Source organism: Fringilla coelebs (genome assembly GCF_963513975.1).
Source record: "Fringilla coelebs genome assembly, chromosome: 9".
NCBI classification, from domain to species: domain Eukaryota; kingdom Metazoa; phylum Chordata; class Aves; order Passeriformes; family Fringillidae; genus Fringilla; species Fringilla coelebs.
The window spans coordinates 24,529,269-24,557,183 of record NC_140067.1 but is presented as its reverse complement, the minus strand read 5'-3'; the positions used below and the strand labels follow the sequence as shown (position 1 = coordinate 24,557,183).

The 27,915-nt window shown below is 44.9% G+C and overlaps 1 protein-coding gene across 1 annotated transcript in view; it reads right to left on the bottom strand.

Moving 5' to 3' along the window:
- Positions 1 to 9,237, bottom strand: part of HMCN1 (hemicentin 1) — a gene marked incomplete at its 5' end in the record, with an annotated part of 161,843 nt that extends 152,606 nt beyond the window's left edge. Inside the window, one exon of the mRNA XM_084211302.1 lies at positions 8,982 to 9,237. Within this exon, the coding sequence (XP_084067428.1) occupies positions 8,982 to 9,237 (256 nt within the window). The remainder of the gene's footprint in view (positions 1 to 8,981) is intronic.
- Positions 9,238 to 27,915: the final 18,678 nt, after the last annotated feature.

Genomic DNA, 27,915 nt, shown 5'->3' with positions numbered 1-27,915 from the left:
AATATGGCACTTGGGGACATGCTTCCGTGGTGAACATGGCAGCATTGGATTAGTGGCTGCACTCAATGATCTTAAGAGGTCTCATCCAACCTCTCAAAAATTAACCGCTCTTAACAATTCTATGATTCTAATTCCCCACCACAAAGACTTATTTTTTTCCTAGTTTTCCACTAGGATTGGCGCTTGAAAAGAGGAAGCTCAGGATTTCAAGAAGGAAATACTCCAATTGGCCTCCTTTTCAACTTTCCTGTCATATTTCTGTGACAATTCTCTTTACAATCAACACTATTGCCTCAGTTAAAGTGAGATAAAGATGTATACAATATTCACGGCTCCTTATTCACTTCATTACCATGCATTCTCAGAAAATAGTCATTTTCTACAGATGAAAATGGGACACTTATTAGCCTCAGGGAGGGACAGTTTATTCATAGCTTAAAAGTACTTGAGGATCTGCATCAAATATCTGCTTTCCATACAGCAGTAGGAATTTGATTTGTGTGCATTTAAACCAATCCAGGAGATGCATGCAGCAGCAGAAATTGCTCTTTGCTTTCCATACCACAGAGCTCCCATCAAGACCCATAGCCAGTGTTAAACAATTACTGCCATGAATAGGATTAATTGGGCTTCTCTGTGTGATTGTGTGAAATACAAGCTGCTGTAACCCCTGGGAAATAAATTCAGAGTGCAGGAAAGAAGAGAGGAAGGTGAATGAGGAAGTTTCTTTGTTTAAAAAATGGTTAAAAAACTGGGAGGAGATCTCTCTGTGAATTGTCACATACCTAAAAGTTAAATTAACAAGGTTACTGTGACTTTTACGTGGGACACAACAGGTGAAGTATCCTCTATGCAAATTCCAGCTCTAGGGAATAGGTGCACACTGCTAAGAAACAGCAAGGTTCACCTGATAAATGACATCAGTAGTAATTGTAAGGACAGAACAGCACTGGAATACATTGTTAATGAGCTGCAGAGCTTCCCTTGGAATTATAACCACTTGGAGATGAAGAGAGCAAAGCAAAATAGAACAGAACACGTAGCTTCTAAGTTCTGTAGGCAACAATTTCAAATATAACATGAAAAATAACTTGTAATTCAAAGCAGAAAAGATTTATGTATTTGAGGCATTATCATTTTTTTCCCAAGGAAAGAATCTCTACTGTATCTTCAAATAAAAACATGGAGAATAATCCTTGCCAGAAGGATTCAAGAATCAGAGAGGAAATTCACCCTTGTGCATACCTTCTGGGCTGGACATGCGGAGTTAAGACAGCAGAAAAATAAGTTGTAAGTGATGCTCTAACAGGCTTTTGGATCATGTCACAACATTTTGACTGCCTCACAGATTTTGGAGCTTCTGGCACTGGCAATACTTACTGTCATCTCTGATCTATATAAGCAGCTACTTTTAGAGGGACCCCAGATAAATCCCTCTAGAGGAACAAGAAAACACCCATGCAATCACAGGGAATTCATTTTATAGATATCACAATGTCTCCGTTAAGGGTGACAATAAGATTTCCAACATTCATTTCCCACACAGTTATCCCAGAAGCCTCAGAGATGGAGAATGTCTAAGTGCTTTAGACTTCATCCTTATCAGCCCAGAGCTGTTCACTTCCACAGCGCTGGTGACAGCCTGACAGCCACTCACCTGATGACAGCAACAATAACACTTGGTAGTGGTAACAACACGCAGCAGTTTTGAGCTTTAGAGAAGCAATATTTCCAATTGAAATAGTGAAAGTGTGTGTCACTTGTGAAACATTAATAGCAATATTTCATCTGTGAAACATTAATAGCAATAATTCATCAGTTTTAGCACAAAAGAGCAGTCCCAGTTGTTATGCCCAGGTCTGCTTATCATTCACCCTCAGACATACCAAGACAGCACTGAACAGTTGTACCTTTACATGGCATCTCCTGAAACACCAAGGAAAAAACTCAGAATTTGGACGTGTGCTCATTATTGCTATCGCTGTGTATCTAAGTCCAAAATAAACCAGCTTCCAAAAAACCCCAAATCCTTACACATCCTTGAGTTTTCAGATGGGATGTTCACAAATTTGAGGCCACCAAAACACAGAGCTCTGACAGATCAGCTGTCACCAGCTTTAAGCTGGTATTCTGTGATCCATCAGAAGAAGAGGGAGATGAGACTTCTTAAATTAGCACTTTTTTTTTCCCCACTTTCAATACTGGTAGCAGTATAAAAGCCACTCAATTCTCAAATAAGACAACTACTTGAATTAAGCGGAGAGCATAATTTTCTTGGCCTCTGACCTTACTCTTTCCAAAGAGAATTGAGGCAATTCTTCTCTATCTATCTGTTGTGGTTTGACACTGGCCCAATGCCAGGCACCCACAAGAGTCACTTGCTTATCCTCCCCTGCCACAGATGGGCAAAGGAGAGGAAAAAAAAGTTAACAAAGTCTTTGTGAATTGAGATAAGGACTGGGAGAAAACACTCCAAGGGCAAACTTAAGGTTGCAAAGTGAATTTTATTACTAACAGAACCAGAGGAGGATAATGAGAGGTAAAATAAGTCCTTAAAACACCTTTTTCCCCCCAGCCCCTCTCTCCCACCGACAGCACAGGGAGACAGGGCGTGGGGGTTTTGGTCAGCTCATCACCAAGATTTTCTCCTGCTGCTCAGAAGAGGAGCCCTTTCCCTGTGAGACCGTGGGGTCCCTCCCACAGGAGACACTTCCCTATGAACTTCTCCAGCTGCTCAAGAGCAGCAAACCACACCTGCCCCAAGGTGAGTCCCTCCCACGGGCACACAGCGCTCCCAAAGCTGCTGCGGCGTGGGGCTCTCTTTCCTGGGGTGCAGTCCTCCAAGGACAGGCTGCCCTTGAGAGGGCCCCTCTCTCCACCTGGCCAGAGGGCCTCCTCCAGGTATCCACCTGCTCCAGCATGGGCACCTCCCCCACGGGCTCTGGGTGGATCTCTGCATCCCCTGTGGATCCCCACAGGCTGCAGGGGCACAGCTGCTTCACCCTGGTCTCAACCACAGCCTGGGAAGGAATCTTGGCTCTGCTGCCTGGAGCACCTCCTGCCCCTCCTTCTCCACTGACCTTGTGGAGAAGGTGGTATTGCCATGTTGTTTCCCTCACATGTCCTTAACTCTTCCTCTTCTCTGACTAGGAGCAAGAATCCATGACTTTGTTTTGATTTTCTTCTTAAATACGTCATCAAAGAGGCATTACCAGCCTCTCTCATAGGCCCAGTTTTGGCCAGAAGCATGCCCAGCTTCAAAGCCATCAGAGATTGGCTCTGCTGGACAGGGTGGAAGCTTCCAGGAGCTTTTCACAGGAGCCATCTTTCTGACACCCCTGCTACCAAACACCAGGTCAAGCAAAACCAATACATTATCCTATAAAAACTATGGGATTTTGCTAAGTACCCAGTTTTCACAGAATATTTGTCCACAGAAACTTCACTGGTAAACAGTTTATTTCTTCTGGGCAACCTCATAATTTGCCTAGCTCAAACAGAAGACAGTTTTCTAACAGTTTTAAGCAGTTTTACCTACTAAGGAGGGTAAGGAGGCTTCCGGAATGTGGACTGGAACACAGGATCCTATTCCTCTCCCTCTTTCAGCTGTCTCCCTTTTCATTAAAATTATAAAATCACAGGCTGGCTTCGGTCAGCAGGGATCTTAAAGCCCACTAAGATCTTCCTTCCACTCTCCCAGGTTGCTCCAAGTCCCATCCAACCTGGCCTTGGACACTTCCAGGGATCTAGGGGCAGTCACAGCTTCTGTGACACCAATCTTTTCTCATGCTGCCCCCATCCCACTTCCGTGGTGTGGGCAAACTCAGATACCAGTACAGAATATCACTTTTCCCTTAAACTTGTTCTCCCTGCTTTGAAAACCACTGCTGCAATAAGTGTTTTTCTCCACAGCCATGTTCTTGTTCTTACTGAAACTAATAACCAGTCTTGAAGCACTTCTTCCACCCCACAAAGGAAGCTGAGGGAATGCTGAAGACAATGCCCCTTTTCTTCAGGCTATACCAGAAGGGTCATTCTTCATCTTCTCCAACTGATTTACACACGTTCAGCCTCTGTCTGAGAAGCTTAGACATCCATAAATCTTAGAGTAACGCCCAAGATCAAAGACCTCAAGTGACAGAAGGCAAAAGTGCAGGGCAACACATGGGAGAAGGGCTATCAGGAGCGCTGGATGTGAGAGGCAGAGGCAGTGACATCATCTGTGATACCATCCAGCTGAGGGTACAGCAAGGACACAGGAGTGCCTTCCCCTCTCCATTATCCATCTGCACACCCACAGTACTTTTTCTGTCAGGAAGTATGAAAAACTTCAACTCCATTAATATCCTAATTTTAATTTCACAGAATTCCTCCTCTGGAAAAAACATTACTTCTTCATTATAACTTCTAAAAAAAAAAACTATCAAACCTGCAAAGCCCAAAGTTCCCAGACTTTTCATATGACCTCCTGAACTTGATCCAAGCTAGTATGTGGCTCAGCAGCCTAACCATGTTACAGACACAGCCCTGCCAGTCTGTTAAAGGAGACTCCAGTTAAACATAACTACATGATTACATGATTCACTATGTGCGTAACTTCACTTCAAGACAGGAAAGAGCTTTACTCTCTCAAAAGAGAGGAGTGGGATCAAGGAAAAAAAGAATTATTCCTTGTTCTCCTACACACTTACTATGTGACTTAAGTTCAATAATGTTTTCCCATCTAAACTAAGCATTATTAATGTTTCCCCTTTTCTCACACACAGTGTTTTCTATTTGATTTGTAAGAAAAGGGTCAGGAGATCTGTAGATATTGCGAAGTATGAACAGGCAAACACCATTCTCTGCCCTAGGAAGTCCAAAGGTTACATATTCCCTTCATTTTTGTCTTAATTAATTACTGGAGTTTGGTCTATAGAATACCCATTCACACTAAAGGAATGCTTGATTAAATCACACAGAGTGAGTTATGACTGGTATAATTCCATTAGCTTTACAGAAAAATAATAGGGATGAATTAGTCCTCTCAGGCTTTTTTTCCATTCCAAAATTCCTTAATGGCATAAAAAAAAAAATAGCAAAGCTGGCCACAGATGTTAAATAAAGACGTTCCAAGTCCAATCCCATTTCCACAGGATACAATGGGAGTTAGTAAGACATCAGGACCCACAACATGCAACTACAAAAGCATTTGCTGATCTCCAGCTTTAGCTCCAGTTCAAAATTTTCCTGTGCCAACTCTTCTTAAATTTGGGACAATTTTCCACCCCCCACACCAGTTTTTCCATTGAACACAAGTCTGGCAAGAGCCTTCTTAGTCAACAGCCCTTTCCACTATCTACAAAAGTTCTGTGATCACATTTAGGCATTGAAAGCCCACAATAAAAAAAATTCCCTGTAATCTGTTAAAGCCCTGGATATGGTTATATTCACCAAATAGAATCCAAAGCAAAAGGTTTTTCCAGAGTTGAACTCTCTGCATCCCACCAGATGGTACACAGTATAGGAATGTGAAACCCATGACAAATTTTTCCCTAAGCCATAATTCTGTGCCAAAAACCTCAGGTTTGATACTAAAAATATACTTGTATTCCTGTTTCACCAAAATCCCACTGCAGTAGGGAAAACACTACGTTTAAATCTACCACCGCACACCCCAGTGCATTGGCACATCACAATCACGGAATCACAGAACCATTCAGGTTGGAAAGACCTTTCACATCATCAAGTCCAACCATCAACCCAACACCACCACCATTAAACTTTCTCCCCAAGTGCCACATACTTGGTTTTTGACCACCTCCAGAGATGGGGATTCCACCACCGCCCGGGGCAGTCTGTGCAAATGCTTTACATCCCTTTCTGTGAAAAGGTTTTCCCTAATGTCCAACCTGAACCAGCCCTGGCACAGCCTGAGGCCGTTCCCTCTCCTCCTGTCCCTGTTCCTGGGAGCAGAGCCCGACCCCCCCGGCTGTCCCCTCCTGTCAGGAGCTGTGCAGAGCCACAAGGTCCCCCCTGAGCCTCCTTTTCTCCAGGCTGAGCCCCTTTCCCAGCTCCCTCAGCTGCTCCTCGTGCTCCAGCCCCTTCCCCAGCTCCATTCCCTTCCTTGGGCAAGCTCCAGTGCCTCAATACAGCACTAATAATGCCCCACTTTGAGTTATTTAAAAATCCTCCCATATTCTGCTAGACTACATTTATGACAAATAATTTACAATCCAGCTGTACCCTGTGGGATGCCAAGGGCACTCTGCAATACAAACTAGGAAAACAATAGAGTTCAAAACCAAATCCACACTCAGTTTAAACTGCAATTACCTATCAATAGTGAATCTGCATCAGGGCACCTTTATACAAAGAGAAGCTCCTTGGACCTGAGCCCCAACTGTATCTGTACCCCTTGTAGAGTCCCATCTGCCCCAGGGACCACAGCACCTCATCAAAACATCCAGAAAATTTGCCTGTGAGGCAGCTACATATAAAGCTCTTTTTTTGAAGAAGATATAAGTGAATAACAACACAACTTATGAAAAAAATAACTTCTTGCTCATTAACGCACTTGAGCAACCTTCAGAAAGAACAACACTAGGTAAACAAATTGCATGCGGTGAAATAGTTGCCAAGCAATATTTTTATGAGGCTTTTGAGTAAAGTTACTTCTCTATAGATTAATAAAAAAAGGCTGAAGTGGTCACAACCGCATTTCTTACATTTTCTTTTCAAGTGCCTCGGCATGGTCATCATCAGGTGTACCGTACACATGACCAGCAGTCATCTGGACCTTACACATACATTGAATTCAAGACACTGGCCTGTGGTGTGTCTTTCTAACTCTGAGAAAGACCAAAAAAGTAGTTTTCAGAAACCAGTACAAAATTAAGTTGAAAACTGTCCATCCTCCACTTTGAGAGAGCTCCCTGCCCTCACAAGTTATCCATCACTCTAAGAAGCAAGGCCCCCGCAGGGAAGTTGGACTTCCACACAGAGAGGTGTAACGGGATACTCTGAGGCACGTTTGCCAGCAGCTCTGGGCTGTTCAGGTCAGTTCTCTGCAGGTTTAAGTTTCAGTCACTCCACTGAATGAAGTCTAACTGTTGCCAAGGAAAGGGATCTCCTGTGCAAAGAGAGGGAATGGGGGAGGAGGCAAGGAAGCAAGGAATCAGTGAGTGGGAAAATGTGATTCAAGTAGGGGAAGGTGGCAGTAGATGTGTTGCTGGTGAGGTTTGTACAGAGCAAGGAGGGGTGGTACAGCAAAGCATAGTCAAAGGAGTCAGTCTGGAACACTAGCAAAGGACCTGGAGAGGCAGTGTAAGCAAAGACAGTGAGAAGGACACAAAAAAGGACTGAAAAGGTGAAAATGTGCAGAAGAAAAATTGAATGAAAACATATGAGATGAGAAAGAAAACGGGAGCTATTGAAACAGACAAAGTGAAAGTGGTCTGTGATGAAAACTAAGCACAGGACTACTCATGAGAGAAAGATGAGACTTCTTTCTACTGAGCATGCACAAGAACAAAGGACCACCACACAAGATCTTCTTGCTCTTGTGGACGGAATAGTTACCCAATCACTCTGAAAAAGAGAACTATCGACTTCTACCCTGAATCCCTTTATGCTCACTAAAGTGAAGATAAGTTAGCATTGAGAGAAAATCAAACCAAAACACTCCTAACCCATCCTCCTTGATTTTCTGGCCATTCCATGGAAAAAGAGCTCCAAAGAGATGAACTTGATTTTCCAGAAGGATATAAAAGAGTTCTAGGTTCTACACTTGACCCAAATGTTTCCCTTCTTGTTTATTTCTGTGGCATGATGCTTTTTAAGTCCCATGTAAGTTTGTTCCATAAAATAACAAAAAACAGGGGGACAGGGGGAACAGAAGGAAAACAAAAATAAAATTACACCAAATGTGGAAACAGTGAGGACCCTTTTGTGGTAGAACACTCTGATACTACAATGAAGAACTCTGTAAGAAAAAAAAAGAGAACCTATACAAGCTATTCCCTCGAATTTTCTAAGCACTTGGTTTAAGGTATTTACACCAATAGCAAACATATATCTTGTAAGCAGATCTGTGACTGGGAGGAATAGAGAGGATGTCCATTTATTTTTGCTGACATTCTTGCAAAAACGGAACTCTTAATCATTGAGCATATTCTGACATATTCCATAGGAACTAAAGCCAAAAGATCATTTTCAAGGGCTTTTTCCCATTTTCTGATTCTTTTTTCTTTCTTTTTTTTTTTAAGAGAGTTTTTACTGCACAGTACAACACACATCACCAGCCTGGGGCATCCTGTTCTTATTTCCTCTTCAAGTCAACAGAAGAATTTGACAAGCAAAGAGGAAGAAAGCCAGAGAAAATGGACAGGAAGGGAACAAAAAACAGATGCTGAAAGAGAGGAGCACACGATGTACAGAAGGGAAAAAAAAAAAAAAGAAAGAAGACCCCAAAAAAAAAAAAAAAACAACAAAAAAACCACACCATGCTCATTTCACTGCAAGTTTCTGAATGTAAACATGGGATAATAAGACAAGAGGAGGAGTGCAACTGCGTTATTCATGTTCTTAAGTGCACTCCATGGAAGGGCATTGGAAAATAACTCAGTAGCACCGTTACTACTACACGCGCAGTTCACTGACACTACTTCAGCTCGTATCTGGACAATTAAGAGGAGTATTTGATCCCTTAAGCTATTCATTGGTGCACAAAGAGCACTTAGAGCCCACTCCAGTCTATCCCGAAGACTTTGGAAAGCTTTGTAGAGAGATCGGGAGGTGGTAGTCACAAAGTGTTACTTGCCCTCGGCAGAGAAACGCGTGCGGCAACAAAGACAACGAGGGGACAGGAATACTTAAATTCCAGTCTCTGCAAGCGCAGGAAACCCAATCTTTTGCCAGCCCTCGGGAGCTCTCTGCTGCCCTTCCCGCCTCCTGCCCGCCCCAGCCAGGTCCCGCTCGGCCCACTGCAGGGAATGCCCTACCTGGGTCGTGGAACGGCACCAGCGCGAAGTTGTACAGCGGCCGCTTGGGTCTCTTCAGCGATGTCTCCAGGATCTTGGATGCGCCCTCGATAACTTGCACCAAGTCGTCGTACATGGAGCCGGTCACATCGAAGACGAAGGCCAGGGTGGAAGCTCCCTCGGGCACCGCCTCGGGCTCGGGCACGGCGCGGGCGCTCAGGGCGAGCAGCAGCAGCAGCACCGTGCCCAGAGCCCCGGAGCTCCCACCGACAGCCATCGCGCCGGCACCCGCGGCGGCCGGGAAAGGCACCGGGGACAGTCGGGCCAGGGGAACGGACAGACCGCGGAGAGCGCGGGGACAGACCGGGACGAACCGCGGAGAGAGCGGGGATGGATCCGGGACGGAGCCGGGAGAGCGCGGGGATAAACCGGGACGGAGCGGGGAGAGCGCTGGGACCGACGCGGGACGGAGCGGGGAGAGCGCTGGGATGAACCGGGAAAGCGGGGACAGACCGAGGGGAGCAAAGACCGAGCGGGGAGAGCGGACCCCGTCGCGCACCGCCCGCTCCCCTCAGGCGCGGCGCAGGAAGCGCCGCCGCTTTTGTCTGCGCGCGGCTGCGGCCCCGCTCCGCCTTCCCTACCGGGCAGGGCTGGGGCAGCGCCGCCCCGAGGGACAGAGCTGAGCCCCGGCCGTGCCGCGGGGCTGCTACTGCCAGCCGGGCTGGGGATGGAGCTGCGGCTGCCACCCCAGGAGCACCGGCTGCGCATTGAGGCGGTGCCCGCCCCCGTCCCGCCTCCCGTGGCCCGCTGCGGCCCCTGCCCTCACCTGGGGTCTACCCCTCACTTCGGGGTCGGCGACCTCACGCCGGGGTCTCGCCCTCACCCGGGGTCCCTCTCGTATCTCGAGATCGCCGTTCTCACGCCGGGATCCCGCCCTCACTTGGGGGGGGGGGGGGGGGGGGGGGGGTCCCTCCATCACCCCGGGGTCCCGCCCTCACTCCGGGCTTCCCTCCCTCACCTGGGGTCCCTCTCTCACCTTCGGTCCCGCCCCCACTCCGGGCTTCCATCCCTCACCTGGGGTCCCTCCCTCACCTTGTGGTCCCGCCCTCACTCTGGCCTTCTATCCCTCACCTGGGGTCCCGCCCTCACTCCGGGCTTCCATCCCTCACCTGGGGTCCATCCCTCACCTGGGGTCCCTCCTTCACCTTGAGGTCCCGCCCTCACTCTGGCCTTCCATCCCTCACCTGGGGTCCCGCCCCCACTCTGGCCTTCTATCCCTCACCTTGGGGTCCCGCCCTCGCTCCGGGCTTTCATCCCTCACCTCCGGGTCCCTCTCTCTCCCCGGGGTCCTTCCCTCACCTGGGGTCCTCCCGCCGCCTGCCCCGGGCAGCCCCAGCAGGACCTGTCCCTCACGGCCCGGGGTCTGTGTCTGCACCTGCCGCAGGTGAGGGTGGCAGTGCCGGCTCGTCCCAGAAGAGCAGGGTTAGATGGGATATTGGGAAGGAATCGTTCCCTGTGAGGCTGGGGAAGCTCTGGCACAGGGTGCCCACAGAAGCTGTGGCTGCCCCTGGATCCCTGGAAGTGTCCAAGGCCAGGCTGCATGGAGCTTGGAGCAACGTGGGATGGTGGGAGGTATCCCTGCCCATGGCAGAGGGTGGGACTGGATAAGCTCTATGGTCTCTTCCAACCCAAACCATTCTGGGACTCTGGGATTTTTAGTGTTTTATTATTGGAAACGTGATACAAGACTGAAATCACTGACATGCACTACTGCCCTGGCTGTCCCTTGGCTTCAGTTACACATCCACAACTACTACTGAAGCCCTCTTCAGTATCCAGGAGCATACCCCTAAATTTAATAGTTTAAAGGGAGTAGAAAAGACTTCAGACTGTGACCAGGACAATGGCACCAGCAACTGTCAGTTTTCTGGTGCAAGAAAAAGCCTGGAAAACAAAGGAAGGGAGGTGACCAGAGTGGAGTTTTAACTCTGTTCAGGCGATGGAAGAGATTAGAGGTTTTATATTTCAGGCTGCAGTTGTTAGGGATGCAGCAGTGTCCCAGCAGGCATCATTGGAAAACTTAGTCCTGACCCAATGCCACACAGAAGGGCTCTGTAGAGAGTCACGAGCCAAATTCCCTTTGCTCCAGCTCACCTCAGTGCTGCTGTGGAAGCTTCCTTTCCATGGGCTGCCTCCTGCACTGTGGGGAGTAATGGGACATCATTTTAAATACCAGGTGGGAGGGAAATCCCCAGCCTTTGCACAATGTTCAGTGCAGCTCAGAAAGGTAGACCGTGAAGCAGGATTTACCTCATTAGTTTCCATCCTTATTTTACTAATCTTCAAACTGCTGCTAAAAGTGTGCATTGTTGTGACTGGAAAATAAATCATGCAAAAACATTGCTTATCCTAATCAAGTTATAAGCCTGGAATTGAATTATAAAAAGCAGATGTTTACATTCTTTCTTCCTTTCAGACTGATGTCATGAGAAGGGAGCACATAACCAGAGCTGTGCGAAGCATTCGCAATAAAACCCCAAACCATGGAAAACTTGTCTCATCTGTAACTCGGCTAGCAGAAAACTAGGACCAGGTTTGTCAAAAATACTCACAAATTGTGTAAGGGGAGATGCACTCACGCCATTAAATAGGAATATGTATTTCGAACATCCCAAGGACTGGCAGCATTTGGATTTAAGGATTGCCTTCAGTCCTTTAGGAGGACAAATTCCTGTTATGTTTTGCATCATAAAGAAAGCCATTGTGTTCTTTCTGTCTCAAATTATTTCCCAATTTGCTGTGAACAAGAAAGAACAAACCCAATGGCTGTATGAAAAAATAACCCTCTGGGGTACTTACTTCTGTGTCCCAAAACACACATCCCTGAACATGGCTTTTAAGGTACCACATAAAGCAAAATCTTTATTTTGTAACAGTGGAAACTGATTCTTATTTTGGTTGCCTCACACTTTCCACTATAAAATAGCCTTGCAGCTTGGAAGCTCTGACACTATTATTCACAGCAGGCCTTTGAAATTTGCAGAAAGTCTTGTAGCAAGAGGAACAACTTTTTTTCTTCTTCTCCAATGAGAAGGGGTATGGTTTTCATAGTTTGCCAAAGATTCATCTATTGAAAAAAAAAAATCCTTGTTTTCCTTCTGACATGCTCTCCAGTAAGGTTTTGACATGATGCCAGAATGAGAGCGAAGCACAGGCACTCTGAGGTCAGGCCAGGTCCTGTGGGAGTGCTCCGTGGCAGACACACCTGGGGTTGTCAGGGTGGGGGCTGTGGGCAGGGCATGCAGGGGAGCAGGGTCGGGGTACCCCAGAGAGAGCAGCCCTGCCTCTGCCACAGCAGGGGCCACCCTCACGAGGTCCACTGGAGTCTCCTTTGATGCACAGATATTTCAGTTGTATTCACACTTCCTAATTCTGAGTGTTTCTAGCTTCACCTTGATCATCTTTTTGTGCTTGTTTTGGGGCTGGAATTTAACAATTTCTTTATGCAATTTGATAGCATGGAAGAATCCAACAGATAGTGTAAACCCCTGCCACCACGCTCCTGTACTGTCACACGGAGTGCAGGCAAGGTGTGGGCCAGCTGACCTTTAGAGGTCCCTTCCAACCCAAACAGTCCATGAGTCTTTCCCTATGTATTTATCCTGGACTGTTGTAAAGTATTAGCTGAGGTGGAGTAAAGAATTAGGTTGTTTAGTTCCTTTTTCTAGTTCATCTCAGTTAAAATGAATAAAATTTGTATACTAGCTTAGAAGATTGGGAAAGAAATACTTTTCACCCTTTGTGTTTCTGTCTGAATCTGCTCCACATTGTAATTTGCTGCTAAAAATAGTTACTGTCCAGTGGCTGCTAATGAGGAAAGAGCTGAATGTTTCATCCTCGTTTCTAATAAACAAGACTCCTCTTCAAAAACACAAGTTTCCATCTGAAGGAGAACATCAAAATGATTGTTTTTAAAGCTGATGCTGCTCTCTAATTAGAGAGCAACTGCTGGTCCCAAAACAGATGCTCCTCCTGGGATCCCGTGGACCACTCGCAGCAGGCTGCATCCACCAGAGCTCTTTCTCACGACACCTCTCTCCTGGCCAGCAAGTTCTGCACGTATCCTAGATACTCTGGGCTGCCTTGTCCCAGACATTTGACAATATTTTGTTTCTTCTGGAGCTCCATTAAGCTTTTTAAGCATTTATGCATTTAAAGCTTTTATTCCAACTCCTCCTAAAAGTCCCATCCCTCCTTTTCTTTTTTATTTTTTTGTTTGAACTTGATTAATTGTGGAAAAGGAGGGAATGGCTGCTGTTTGTTTTAGGTAGGTGGCTTTGGCTGTCCCTATGAGAAGCGTGTGTATTGTAGAGTGAAATCTCTCCAGTTCACTGACTGCATTTTCTTAGCCAACCTTTAGTCCTGTCTTTGTATTTTGTGTATGCAGACACTGTGGTCCTGTATATAAGAGTTGCAAATTCACTGCTCTAAAACTAAAAATAACCTTTTTTTGTCTCAAATTCTTGCATGCAGGCAGAACTTATGCTGTTTTTGGCAAGGGCAGGGTTAAAGTGCCATCCCAGGACAGGAATGCTACAACAGGAATTAGCAGGTATGTCAGGAGCCTGAAAGCAATAATGAAGCTCACTGGAGCTGCTGCTTAGAGATCTGCAAGGAAAGATAAGCAATGTGCAGAAAGGAGAAAGGGCTGATAGATTAATCTGTGGTTATATTGTTATAATCTTCATATGCATCTACAGAGACCATGAAAAGACCTGCACAGCTTCTGGGGGAGATTTTGAAATGTGAATGCCATTATATGATGAGGGTTCAGACTCTGAAGGGATCAAATAACCCCTGACCCTTTTCCAGCCTGTGCCCTGTGGTTTCAGCTGTGCAGCTGCTCTCACACGTGGACAGTGTGTTTTTAGTACTCATCTCTCTGCTCTGTGACCAAGGCATCTCACTGGAGATGGTTAAAAGCTGTGCTGCAGACAGAACCAGAGAGCCTCTATACTGAACAATCTCAAGGCCTTTCAGTCACAGACGATTCACAGCTTCCTGTGAGGTACCTTACCTTTGCCAACAATATAAAAACTGTGATTTAATATGAAAATGGGATGTATGTAACTTTTGTTCTACTTCTGCCTTCTGACTCTTCAGAAGGGCATTACATTGTGAGTTTTCTCCAGAATCCACATGACTAGAAACAACCTGCTCTAGTTAAGGAAACAAACCCTTGGATTCTAGCTTCTGTGTAGGAATGAAAGTTTTTATCACATAATCCAGGTGCCAAAGAACTGCAATTTTCTGATCTCCACTTTCTCAAAAGGTTTGAATCTGAAATTATGCTACAGGCTATCTTCCCTGCTCCTACCCTACAGCTATAAAGAGATAAGCTGGAAACTGAAATCTGTTTTGAAATGTTCGCACCTACAGTGTCAGGCTGAATTCTGGCCTTCCTGTGCTTTATGGTTCCTGCTTCCTTTTTAAACTCAGTCTGCTCTAATATTTCATGGCTTTGCCAATTAATGCTTTCCAGCAGAATCAGAGCAGACAGGTGAATGGTAGCAATTCCCTGTGTTCTACAAACATTTCTGATGACAGGCAGTTTTTCCTGTAAAAGGTGTAAAAATGGAATATTGTAACATGCTGTATGCTCTAGATTGTGAAGTATCTAGAAGTCCTACAGAGACACTTCTGCCATTTTGAATCTTCTTTCTGTTCCACAGAGGTTTGCTTAAATACAAATTTCAGTTTGATTCACAGTTCAACACATTTCAAACTCTCATATCCCAGTGAAAAAGAGTGAGACACAGGCCTAAGTAGCTGTAGCAACTGGAGTAGTTTGTTTAACAAACCCTGTGCCTGAGCCAAGAGACCATTTCACCCTGCTGTAGCACTGAATCATCTCTCATCTGCAAGATGAAATCACTTTGCTTTTGGTTATAAAACATTTGTTTTATAAAACAGGCCATCCTGTGATCATGACATAGAAGTCAGGGGTCAAAAGTTTTGTTTCTGGCTCAGAAGCAGACTTGCTGCCTTCATTAACACAATTATGGAGCAAGACCAGGACCAAGTTAGGACCTGCTCTGCTGCTTACTTGGAAAAACAAAAGAGAAGATAAACTGACAGATGGAGATTTCAATATATTAAATATTTAATGAAAAAAGTAATGTATTTCTTTATTGAAATACTGGGAACATTATCGTACACTGAAAGCAAAAGAAGAACCACACCATAAAGGTCATTTTTCAAAATCAGCTCCATGAAGATTAATAAATCACGTACTTAAATTTTTTAATTCTGCACATGGGGAATTCATACTAATTATCCATTAGTCCAAGCTATTTTTAACCCAAAGGCATGTCATCATGCAAACCTTACTTGTGGTTGTGTATTAAATACAGTGCATGAGGCAGTGTGGGGTTCATTGCCCCTAAAATATCAGTATCTTCACTGACCATGGGTGTCCACTTCCACCCTAAACAACTGGAGCTCCTTTTCTAGTCCATGGAGATCTCCCATTTGGTTTCTCCAAGAAATCCCCATGTACATGCATTAAATTGCACACATGAACTTTACATCAAATTATATTTATAGAGAACTGGATGTATAGATGCAAAAAACAAGGATGAGAGGAAATGGCTTCAAGATGCACCAGGGGAGATTTAGAATGGAGATTTCTGGGAAAATTTCTTTATGGAAAGAGTGTTCAGGCACTGGAACAGATTACCCAGGGCAGTGGTGGAGTTCCCATCCCTGGAGGTGTTCAGATAATGCAAGGATGTGGCACTTGGGCCAGTGGGGAATGGCTGGACTCAGTGATCTTGGATGGCTTTTTTACAACATAAACAATTCCATTATTCTATGAAAACAGATAAAATTACTACACAGTTACTGCTTTCACCACTGGAGTAATTGCCTGTTGCACATAGGAATGTTTTTAAAAATAATCTTTAAAGGTGTGTTAAATTTTTTTCCTTGGCAAGGATTGTATCTGGAGAATCTCAACATATTGTATTGGCCATGTCAATACATTTACAATTAGGCAACCAGGTTGTGTTAGGAAAGTAAGAGGAAGAACAAGAACATGATCTCCCTCTGCTGGTACATCACAATGAAATGTTGTGAGAAGGGATTAGAGAAACTATGGATTTTTAGCCTTATTTTTAATAAAGTTAGAGAATATAAAATGAAATTACTTTTCATGCCTGAGATTGAAAACAACCTTAAAACAGCAGCAAGCACCACAGATACACACAGATCCATCCCTATGCCCAAATGTTTTATACTTAATATTTACGCAAGTCTTTTCTACAGGAAGGTTTTTGGGAAAGTAAATTAAATTGCACAGAGAGATTCTAGTGATAGGAGAATTCAAAAAGCAAGAGTACTTTTTATATTGGGGGGGAAAATGTATTTACTTAGAGGTTTTGGGTTTTTTTCAAAACTGTTCCAATGATAGATTTGTTTAATAATTTGACCAGAGAAAATCTAGCATTTAATACCTTTCTGTTGTCTCCTTCATAGTTCTGAATTACTTAAAATGAATTTTGATATTCAGAAAAATCTACAAAAGTTCCATTACGTGACACTCTATAATATGTAACAGCAACTTTGGATATGCAGAACTATTCTCAATTATTTTAGTACTAAAGCAAGTCATATACACTGCAGAGGGACCTGAGGTTAGATGTTTGATGCAGTGCTAACAGAATTAGTCCAGAACACAGCTCTGCAATCCCTTATCTGTCAGGCAAGCAGCAATATTTCCTGGCTGACACCCAGAATAGGTTCTGAAAGAAGAGGAAATTACTTCAAGTATCATAATCCTGTTACAAAGGGCAGCTGCTTTGCCACTTTGGCTCTACAGACAAAAACTTGTTTTGGAGTCAATGACAGACACTCAAACCATAGATAAAATCACAAAGCATCCCATTCCTCTCATACCTGGAGCTATCCTCTGGAATGCAGATGACAGATGAGCTTAATTACTGCATCTCATGCCTTGGAATGAACTCTTCTAGTTTAACTTCTCAGGAGGAGTGAGTTAGGGTTCAGCATCAAATCAACACCCCATGACAAAAATTAGATAGAGCTGTTCTGTGGGTGTGTTGGGATAAAGCTGAAGTGAAAGAGATCCAGGCATCCTTGATCATAAATTGTGAGATTAAACTACTTAATGGAACAACAAACCATAGAATCCTAGAAAGGTTTGGGTTGGAAGGGAACTTAGAGCCCATTCCATTTCACCTCCTGCCATGGGCAGGGGCACCTTCCACTATCCCAGCTTGCTCCGAGCCCTGTCCAACCCGGCCTTGAATCCTGCCAGGAATAGAAATGAGTTTGGTGTTTGTGCCATTTGCACAGTAAAGAAGAAAATAAATATTTAGTTCTCCAGAGTTGTTGTTTTGCTCCTTTTAAGCCCGTCAGAAAAGTATTTTGTTTTAAACCAAACATAAGTCCAGGTTCCAGGTACCTGTCTGTACAGGCTGAGACTCTGATGAAAACTGCTTGGCACTTCCTTCCCCACCTATCCTCATTGGCATGAAAGTGTTAGCTCACAGTTCCAATCTCAATATTATATTTTCATGTGTGTGTCAACCTGGCTAATTTAAATATTTCTCACATTATTAAAAATCCTGCTTTAGATTTCTTCAGCCACAGAGCACTAAATATCTTTAGGCATGTGAGATGTGTTTTCCCGGCATTTGAAGAAACCAAGTTCACCCAGTTTATGAGTTCATAATTTTTGAGTCCTTTTTTTTTTAGTCTGCAATTTCAGTTTTTACATTTAAGCCCATAAAGACCAAAGCATCCTTTAAAATCCTTCCAGACTGTAAGTTAGCACCTCCCCAGTAGTTAACAAGGATAACTTTCCAAGACCTCTAGGTAGTGGAGATCTAGTTTTATTACCAATATGGACTGTATTCTCCATAGTCACACTCTTCTTGGCATAACAGAGGCATTCTTAAAACTTGGAATGTTTTGCATATAAATTCTTTCATTATTGTCTGTTTCTCTTTCTACTGTGAAATGTGAGCCTTCTGTCAGGCATACCATTTTCTAGGATTAAAGGGATGAGTTAAATAAGAGTGGACTTGAGCCTTTATTCATAGTAAGAATAAAAAGCCTTTCATAGGAAAGGGTGATAAAAAAAGTTTCCTCTTACAAAACATAGTTGCTAATGCACATACACATGACAGACAGAAATGGCTAATTCATCATTTGGCATCAGGTTACCTTGAAGTTTGTATTCCAAAACTGCTTTCAGGGCCTTATTGTTTTGTAAGATTCATGGTCTGGTTTGAAATTTTCCGGATAAAAGTCTGCTCTGAGATGATCTTGTTGGCTTTCCACTGAAAGAACTCGGGCATTTCCAAGAGCACTCACTGCCCCAGACAAGACCATCTGTACCCTTCTCTGCACTGGTTTTGCAAAGCACAGTGCAGGGAGCCAAATGGTGCCCAAAGTAGGAACCAGCAGTATCAGAAGCTCTGCATCAAAGATGGAAGGAATCACAGAATCATGAAGGTTGGAAAAGACATCCAAAACCATCAAGTTCAACTTTTGACCAAATCCCACCATGACCAACAAAGCATATCATGAAGTGCTATGGATGCTCAATTTTTGAACACCTGCAGGAATGGTGACTCCAGCACTGCCCTGGGCAGCTTGTAACAGTGCTTCACCACTCTTTACAAATTTTTTGCTAATATCCAATCTGACTGTCCCCTGACACTACTTGGGACCAGGCTCCTGAGTCAGCATGGGTGAACCAACACCATTTCGATTGTGGTGGCTCTTTGGTCACAGGTAGTGAACCCAGCACGGAGCAGGGCTCTGAGATGGGGCTGGGTGAGGTGCTGATGCTCTGAGCCTGGTGCTGGTGGCAACACCCAGGCTTGCAGCTATGCAAACTGGAGACCAGGAGCCACAGAATTTCAAGCGCATTTGCTGAGACTTGAGAACATCTAATTGTTTGCACAAATACCCACAGCTACGGCTGCAGCTGGTCTGCACAGCCCTGGCAGGCTGTTCAGCCTTCCCTTATAACATGTACCAAAGCCAACCCACTGGTCTGCAGCTCTAGTGGGTGTCAAATGAGGTCTTGAATGGACCTCAGGAGCCTGATTCAGCAGCAGTGTGGGGCTAAAGCCAGCTGTAAGCGCCAGAGGTCATTCCCCTGTGGTCACTGAATCCCTCGGTCACAGTCTGAGCACAGCGGTGGTTCCTGTCACTACTCTAAGACCTCAGTCTTGAGTGAGCTTTGCCAGTGCCCTGTGACAGGCGGAACTTCTCTTACAGAGCCTGACTTGCAAGAGAGAAATTTGGTTTGGAGCCAAGCCACAGCAGCATGTGAGACAAGCAAGCTCATTCTGCTCCAGCGCAGTGGAGCATCAAGTGATGCTCTGGTCACTGCCTGTGGTTTGTCTCTGCTCCAAAAGAGTGAGCAGCAGATTCACTTCATGTAAATCAATGCCAAGCCCTTTCTGAAGCACCACAGTGAATCTTGGTAAATTCACATCATGAGTAAATGACATAAGCTGATCTGAGAAAACAAATTGTTTCTGCAGCTGCAGCATCTGGCCTATGCACAGGGACAGCTCCTGTAAGGAATGATCACAGCTATGCTTAAAAAGACAAATTACTATTTCAATGCTCCAGTCCTGGGTAGATTTACCTCCTGCCTTTAGGCTCCTGGGTCTGAGAGTCTGAAAGAAATAGGTTATCTGTTATGCTGAAAGGTGTCAGAAATAATGTTGATTCCAGTTAAATACAAACAATAACACATTCCTGGCCTGCAGAGGTGAACAGGCTCCTTCACTTCCTTTCCAGCCATCTCTGGATCAGACCATCCCTGTTTGACCAGGCAATGTGTTCAGACCCAGAATAAGCTGCTCCTTCAGTATGAGAGGCCACACTCCAGACACAAGCAGCCTGATCAACCTTCCCATTTCTCCTACCTGTGTACTTCATTTCCATTGGGAGATTTTCTGAATCCACTGATTAGGGTGCCATGTATATTGGCATGTATAATAATTCCAAAAATGCAGGGTCTAGATTAGCAGGACTGCTGCTGAAGCCCATGGGTCTGCTGGCAAAGTTCTGCATGACTCCTTTCTACCCCTGTCTGTGCCCAGTAATTAACATGTAACAAGAGTAATAAATTAATGTTCATGAGTTTTAGAATCCAGTCAGTAAAATACAGAGAGACCTCTCCTTTCCATGGCTTGTAGATGAGCAGAAGGTGAGGGGAAGTGCCCTTTCCATGTATGTCAGCCACAGAACATCTCAAAAACACATACTGTCTTTGCCCAGCCTTCCTGAGCTGCTGTGAAGATTAAGAGACTCACTGTGAAGATTAAGAGACTCACACTTTAATAACTTAAAATATAAACTTCTGTGTGTACAATAAAATAATTTACAGGAAGGTAATGCATCATACTTTTTCTGTTACACTTCTTGAATGCCAAGATAAAATGTATTCTTGCTTAATAACACCAGTGCCAGTATTGCAGGGTTTGGGTATGTTTTTGTGATCAAAGCAGTTCTGCAGACTTCTTTGAATTCCTGTTACAGTCATTTAGTTCCTGTTGCTTGCAGTTACAGAGTTTTTATTGTTGTATTTTTTGTTCTAGTTAAAGAACTTCTAAATCCACTCCTCAAAACCAGAATAAACAGAGAGAACACACCACTGAACTGCAATATTCAGCATCCAAATAACCTTTTCTGGTTGTGCCACTCTATGATGCTCAGTGTGACTTTCCTAGCACAGGCTCAGGAACCCAAGAAGCAGGGGTGGACCTTCTTTGCATATAAATAAGTACTAGTAGGCAATGTCCTAAATGTATTTTAGAAGCTCCACTGTAGATGGCCTAATCAAGAGACTGTTCTTGAGGGTCTTCAACTAAAAAAAAAAACATCTGGAAGCAGAAGGTTTACAATCTCTTGCAAAATAAAATATTCTAAGGTTTCTAATTGGTTTTAAGCATAGGAGTTTTATTTCACTGATGCCACAGTTGTTCTGTAGAAGGGACCTACAAGAAAGCTGGGGAAAGATTTTGTACAAGGGTGTGGAGGGACGGGACAAGGGGAAATGGCTTTAAGCTGAAAGAGAGTAGGTTTAGATGGGATATTTGGAGGAAACTCTTCCTTGTGAGGGTGGGCAGGCCCTGGCACAGGGTGCCCAGAGAAGCTGTGGCTGCCCCATCCCTGGAAGTTGCCCAAAACCAGGCGGGATGGGGCTTGGAGCAAGCTGGGCTAGTGGAAGGTGTCCCTGCCCACGCAGAGGATAGGACTGGATGGGCTTTAAGATCCCTCCCAACCCAAACCATTCTGAGACTGTATTATTTTTTACTATTTAACTAACAAGACAGCCTTCAGAAAAAGACAGGCAGTAAGATTTTGCTTTCAGGGCAAGACATCAGATAGAAACTGCAGTGGTACCACTATAACTTTTGGGTTAGTGCTTAGAGCTGGTTTCTCTTGAATGGAGTTTGGATGTACAGAGCTCTCAGGTAAAACAATTGCCCTCTTCACAAGCATGTATGTTATTTCATAGTATTCCAGAATGGTTTGGATTGGAAGGGACCTTAAAGATTATCTGTTTCCCCTCCCTGCCATGGGCAGGGATGCCACTTACTGGGTGAGTTTGCTCACCTCCCTTGGTTAACCTTTTGGGATCAGAATCACCTATTACCCTCTATTCTCATTTCAAAGTGACACAGCTGTAATGATTACTGGCTCTCTAAATTATTCATTTTTATTAATCAAGCAGAAGCTGCTGCACCAAATATTGCTCCCATAGCACAGTCACAGCTTTGCTTTCAATGAAAGCTTATCTCCCAGTGGCAGGCCGTGGTAACAAAGGCAGAGATTAGATTTGCTATCTTGGGTAGAGACATTTCCTGGAGCTCCTGGGCCAGAACAAAGGAGCGTGTGCATAAACCCAAAGGCACAACTCAGTTATTAAACCACTGGGAATTCTTCTCCTGAGCATTGAAATAGGAATAGTGGATTAAGAATGGGCTTCGACTATTTTCAGACCAGAGCAATTTTGTCAGAGTATTGAGAAAGAAACTGGGAAGAAAAATGAGTTATCTGTACAAAAAATGAAAATTAGTTCAATATCTAAGTTGTTTACATTCTCACTGAATTTGGCAGAAAGGTAATTTTGAAACAATTACTTTGACCTGCTGAAGGATGGATAAAATCAAGAAGTGGTCCATGGTTTATTTTCAATTATTATTAGTAATTACAGTATTTAGATTTGTCACATTCTTTTAAAAGTAACCTGGCAAAAACAGAGGATCTGTTTGGGTTTTATCTAATTAAATCCACTCAGAGTCTTGATGAAGCTTGTGTTTTTTCTTTTAGAGAGCAGGAAGAAGCATACAAGTGGAGAATATTTATGTGACATGGGTAGCTTGGGACTTCCAAAGATCAATTTTATTTTACTTTTTAAACAAAACTCTCTTTTCAGAATATATTCAAAGACCTTATTAAGTGGGAAATGAGGATTAGTACAAACCTCAGCAGAACCCCAGCTCTCATGATCAAATAGAGATCTCTAATCGCTGTGGAATACCAACCTTCAGGATCGAAGAGCATTGTTTAAACCGCAGCTGTGTACAGTCCTGGAGAAGCAGCTCATATTTCCTTGGGGGCAGGGGCCAAAGATGGAGGATGTGAGAAAGAAAGAACAAGTTCTGCTTACAAGGGATAGCCTAGTGCAGCACCATTGTGTTTGTCCCTCTTGGGAACAGCCCCTTTGGGACCACCATCACTGCCTCAGAAGGTCGGACTGAGCCAGCTTGGGAAAGGAAGTGGGAATTCAATCATCCTCTGCCTCAGGCTGCTCTCTCTGTCACATGAGGTGGCCAGAATCTCACTGAAGTACTGTAGAGCAGACAGCAGAGGGAAAATCCCATCCTGGGGGCATCACACACAGCCCTGACCCAGAAAGGGCATGGGCTCAGTGTGATCTCACCTGGAGCCCCATGTGCAGGGCTGGCCCCAGCCCTGGGGAAGGATGTGGAGGTCCTTGGATGCATCCAGAGGAGGGTGACAGGGCTGAAGGCAGGTCCTGGGAGAGGCAGCTGAGGGCTCTGGGCTTGTCTAGTTTGAAGACTAGGTTGAGGAGCAGCCTGAGGAGGGAATGTGCAAAGAGAGGTGCTGAGCTCCTCTCCCTGGCATCCAGGGTCAAGATGGGTGGGAATGGTTCAAAGCTGTGCCAGGGGCACTTCAGACTGGATATTAGGAAGCATTTCTGTACTGAGCAGGTAGTCAGACATTGGAATAGGCTTCCCAAAAAACTGGTGGATGCCCCAGGCCTGTCTGTGCTTGAGACATTTGAACAATGCCCTTAACAACACGCTGTAAGTTCTGGTGGGCCCTGAAGGGCTCAGGCAGTTGGGTTGATGATTCTTTGGTCCATTCCAACTGAAATACTCTATTATATTCTAAAACTTCTAAACTTGGCCAGCCATATCTAGTCAAAAGGCTTCCACAAGCCTTTTCAAGGCTTTCAAGGCTTCTACAAGCAGTTTTCAGTGTCCCCTCTCAGCCAACAGCCATTTACAAAACCAGCCTGTATCTGAGCTCTTTGCTGCCATCAGAGGTATTTCAGCTGCTTTTCCCCTTGCCCAACCAGAAAGCCACCTGTCCCACAGCCTGATGCAGTCCTGATCTGCATTATGAGGTGTCTCATGGGTACAGAGACAGGATCACACAGCACCTGGGCATGGCCAGGCCAGACTGTTGTCTCTCGGGTCTGATTAAGGTCTGCTACAGGTTAAACAAAGTGTGTTCAACATGCAAAGGAATGCAAGCAGCATGTTCCTCTTTCTCTTTTCAACTTCCTTGAGAAAAATCTGGAGGACACCCATGAAGATGGTGAAGGGTCTGGAGAGGCCATACAAGGAGCCACTGTTTGGCTAGTTCATCTGAAGGATACTGAGGGCAGAGCTCACCAGGGGCTGGCTGCAGTTCTTCCCAAAGGACAGTTCCAATCTCTGTTCTCTGTGCCCAGGGACAGGGCCCAGGGAATGGCTGGAGCTGTGCCAGGGCAGGGTCAGGCTGAGATCAGGGAAGGTTCTTCCCCAGAGGGTGCTGGGCACTGCCCAGGCTCCCCAGGGAATGGACACAGCCCCAAGGCTGCCAGAGCTCCGGGAGGGTTTGGGCAACGCTCCCAGGGATGCACAGGGTGGGATTGCTGGGGTGTCTGGGCAGGGCAGGGGTCAGACTCCATGATCCCTGTGTGTCCCTTCCCACTCAGGATATTCTGTGACTCTGTGACCGGGTCAGAGGACAGCCCAGGACACCACTGCTTTAACACCATCCCTCACATTCCTCTCACACGGCTTTAGAGTTCCCAAAAGACTCATTAGGGAAGCAAGCAAAACGTGCAAAGCGCCTAGCATGACCTGTAAGTTAAATTCCAGCCATGCCTGGCGCTGCCGGCTCATTGCACAGCACAGCCACGAGGTGGAGGCCTTCACAACGCTTAGTCCAATTACAGCAATTACCCCAAAAACCCTTCTTACCTGCCCTAAGAGCCCCGGGCTCGCCTGGCGGTGTGAGGGGGACACGGCTGGACACAGCACACAGGGGTGGCACAGCGGGGACACCATGACCCGCAGGGCTGGGCAGTGCCCCCCGGTCAGGGTCAGTGTCCCCGATCAGGGTCAGTGTCCCCGGTCAGGGTCAGTGTCCCCGGTCAGTGGCAGTGTCCCGGTCAGGGGCAGTGTCCCCGGTCAGGGGCAGTGCCCCCCGGTCAGGGTCAGTGCCCCCCGGTCAGTGTCAGTGTCCCCGGTCAGGGGCCGTGCTCCCCGGTCAGTGTCAGTGTCCCCGGTCAGGGGCAGTGCCCCCCGGTCAGGGGCAGTGTCCCCGGTCAGGGGCAGTGCCCCCCGGTCAGGGGCAGTGTCCCTGGTCAGGGTCAGTGTCCCCGGTCAGGGTCAGTGTCCCCGGTCAGGGGCAGTGTCCCCGGTCAGGGGCAGTGCCCCCCGGTCAGTGTCAGTGTCCCCGGTCAGGGTCAGTGCCACAACCATGGCACCGGCAGGGCAGAACAGTGCACTGTGCTCACAAACACAGCTGTGTGGCTGGACACATTTGCACTTTTGTGACAGAGATTCTTAGTCAGGGATTGACGTCTTGGGGCTGAAAGCTTTGCTTTTGAAGGCATAGAATGATAAAATAGTTCGGGTTGGAAGGGATCTTAAAGCCCTTCCAGTGCCATCCCCTGCCACGGCAAGGACCCCTTCCACTAGCCCAGCTTGCTCCAGCCCGTCCAACCTGGCTTGGGACACTTCCAGAGATGGGGCAGCCACAGCATCTCTGGGTGCCCTGTGCCAGTGTCCCACTATCCTCACCAGCCAGGAATTGTTTCCTAATAGCTGGTTTAGACCTGCCCTGCTTCAGCTCAAAGCCATTAACAAAGCCTGCGTTCCACAAAACCCCCTGACCATCAACTCCATCTTTAGCCTGTAGCGCTTTGCTGATGCTCTGCCCTCCCTTGCCCTGGGACTCTTACCAGAACTGACACTGAGCAAACAGCCCACAAACGTTCTGGGTCACCTTTTTACCCTTTCAAACATTTCAAGTATATGGCAAACCTCCAAACCATTGGTGTTTTCCCCATTTAAAAAGGCAAAACCTACAGTTCTGAGGAATTTCAGAAGGTTATTGGTTAAATTAGAAACAGCTGAGCCAGCCCGAATGGTTTCAACTTCCCCCACATTTTTGCCTTAGCTTGAATAACATTGTATTTTTGTCTTACATGAAGGGCAGAAAATTAGATTTAATACTTGTGTTTGATTTTTTTGCTTTGGCATTGAAGCAGCTGTAATATCTCTAACTAGGATTATAAATAGGCTATATATAGGAAATAACAGGCCATGGATCTAATGCAGACTTGAGAATTAAGTATATAAATGCAGTGGGAAATAGTATTTTTTCCCAAATGCTGGAAAGGACTAAAGATCTTTGTGCCATAATCTGATTAAACACAGAAAGTCTCCTTCAGGAGGAATAATCTCTTTCAATATAAGTGGTTGACAAATTGGCAAAGAAAATAGGCAACTCCTCCAAAGGCTATGAAATATATGGTATGTGTAATGCACAAGAGATTATTATTTATGCTACAGTCCCCAGAAATCCTGCTGTGACTTCTTCAGAGCCATTACACCCATAAAGTCAATCTCCATCCCCCATTCTTTTGGGAATAACCTACTGTTCCTCCTAACCCCCACCACCATCTGCTCCTATTTAACCCCCCCGGCAATGGCTGAGCAAACACTTACAGACTACCCACGTCTCTTTATGTTTTATAACTGGTTCCACATCTCAGATTTAATTGATCACATAACAATAAAAACTTTGATAAATAAAAAAAGAGTCCAGCCTGTAAAGACCTCCTACCTTGAGAGCATTCATATGTTTCCAAAAAAGCCAGGCCAACAGAAAAGAAAAGAAATGCAAAAAAGCAATTTTAAAATAGTTGTAACATACTCATAACTTACTTGTTTCCTGTGTACTTCCAACTGATAAATCATGGGATCCAAATGCAGCCACATCTCAGAGACAGTCCTTCCAGCTCCTCCTGAAGGCACTTGCAGCAGAGGGCAATACAGAATGTTCATTTCCTCTCACTGCCTCTGATTTCCTGAGCAGGTAAGTCAAAGGCTAGAATGTCCATTTTTTTAGTCAATACAAATATGCTGATGAAGAGCAGTTTTGAAACTACAATTTAATATTTAAAGTGTTGTCCTACTATTATAATAATAGAAAATTGAGAGAAAGTCTCTTGTGTCATTTAGAGGCACAAACCTTTCTGTAATGCTGAATATTCTGATAAGAAGATATGCATTAAACAGTTACTCATCTCCTTACAGAAACTAATCTGGATTTATGCCTTGTGTTTATCTGTTTTACATGTTTTCCAATACAAAATACTCATCTTTATAAGTCAGCTTTGTATTCACTGACCTTCAATGAAGTGCAGGTCTAGACAGGGATATGAAAATAGTATTTTCACTTTAAATTCAATGCAAAATCATTATGTCAGCAGGAAAACCAAGTCACAGCTAGATTTGTTACATTAACTTTTCCAATTAACTGTTCTACATTGCTATGTGATGAGTATAACCATTGCAAAGAATCAGGTTCTTCCCAGAAGTTCCATTAGACCCAGATTCCTAAATGCACAAATCCTCACCTACTTGCTGTATAGAGCAAGGACTGTTCACTGATTCCTTCACTAGTAAGCAGAAAAGGAATCCATGAAAGTCCATTTATGAACAGAAATGAACAGGTAAAGTGTTCATAAGTGGCCACAAGCTGCTTGTGCCAGACAGGTGGGTGTTTGTGCTAAGCAAGATGTTCTTTTCCTGAGTGCTGGGTGTATATATTTAATAAACCAAGGACCAGCCTTGCTCCACAAGAGCCTGTCTTGCACCAGCAGCAAGGCAGAAGTTTGCACACAACCAGTTCCTCTCCTTTTACCATCAGCTTTGTGTACAAGACACTTTGGTATTCTAAGCACACAGGGATTTTGCTCAATATCTTGTTCATGCTCACAGCACATACTGAAATCAGGAACTGATAAGGTGAGGAGATTTGATATGTACAAGGCTCAGGGTTTATTTCATCAAAGGACCAAAATGCATGATATTGGCTGGAAGTAGAAAAGAAAAGGAATGGGGAGGCCAGAGGCATAGCAAAATACAAATTGCTTATGTGAGGTTGAGTCACACTTTGTGAGTGAAGTGAAAATGAAAGATTTTCAGTGTGGACACTGAGATAATCAGACTTAGACTGGACAAGGCCTGTAAGAACCAGACCTAACTAAATCTTCCTTGAACAAGAGGTTGGACCTCGATGGTCTCCAGAGGTGCTTTCCAGTCTAAATTATTCTGGGATTCAATGACAATTTTTCCTTTATACTTAG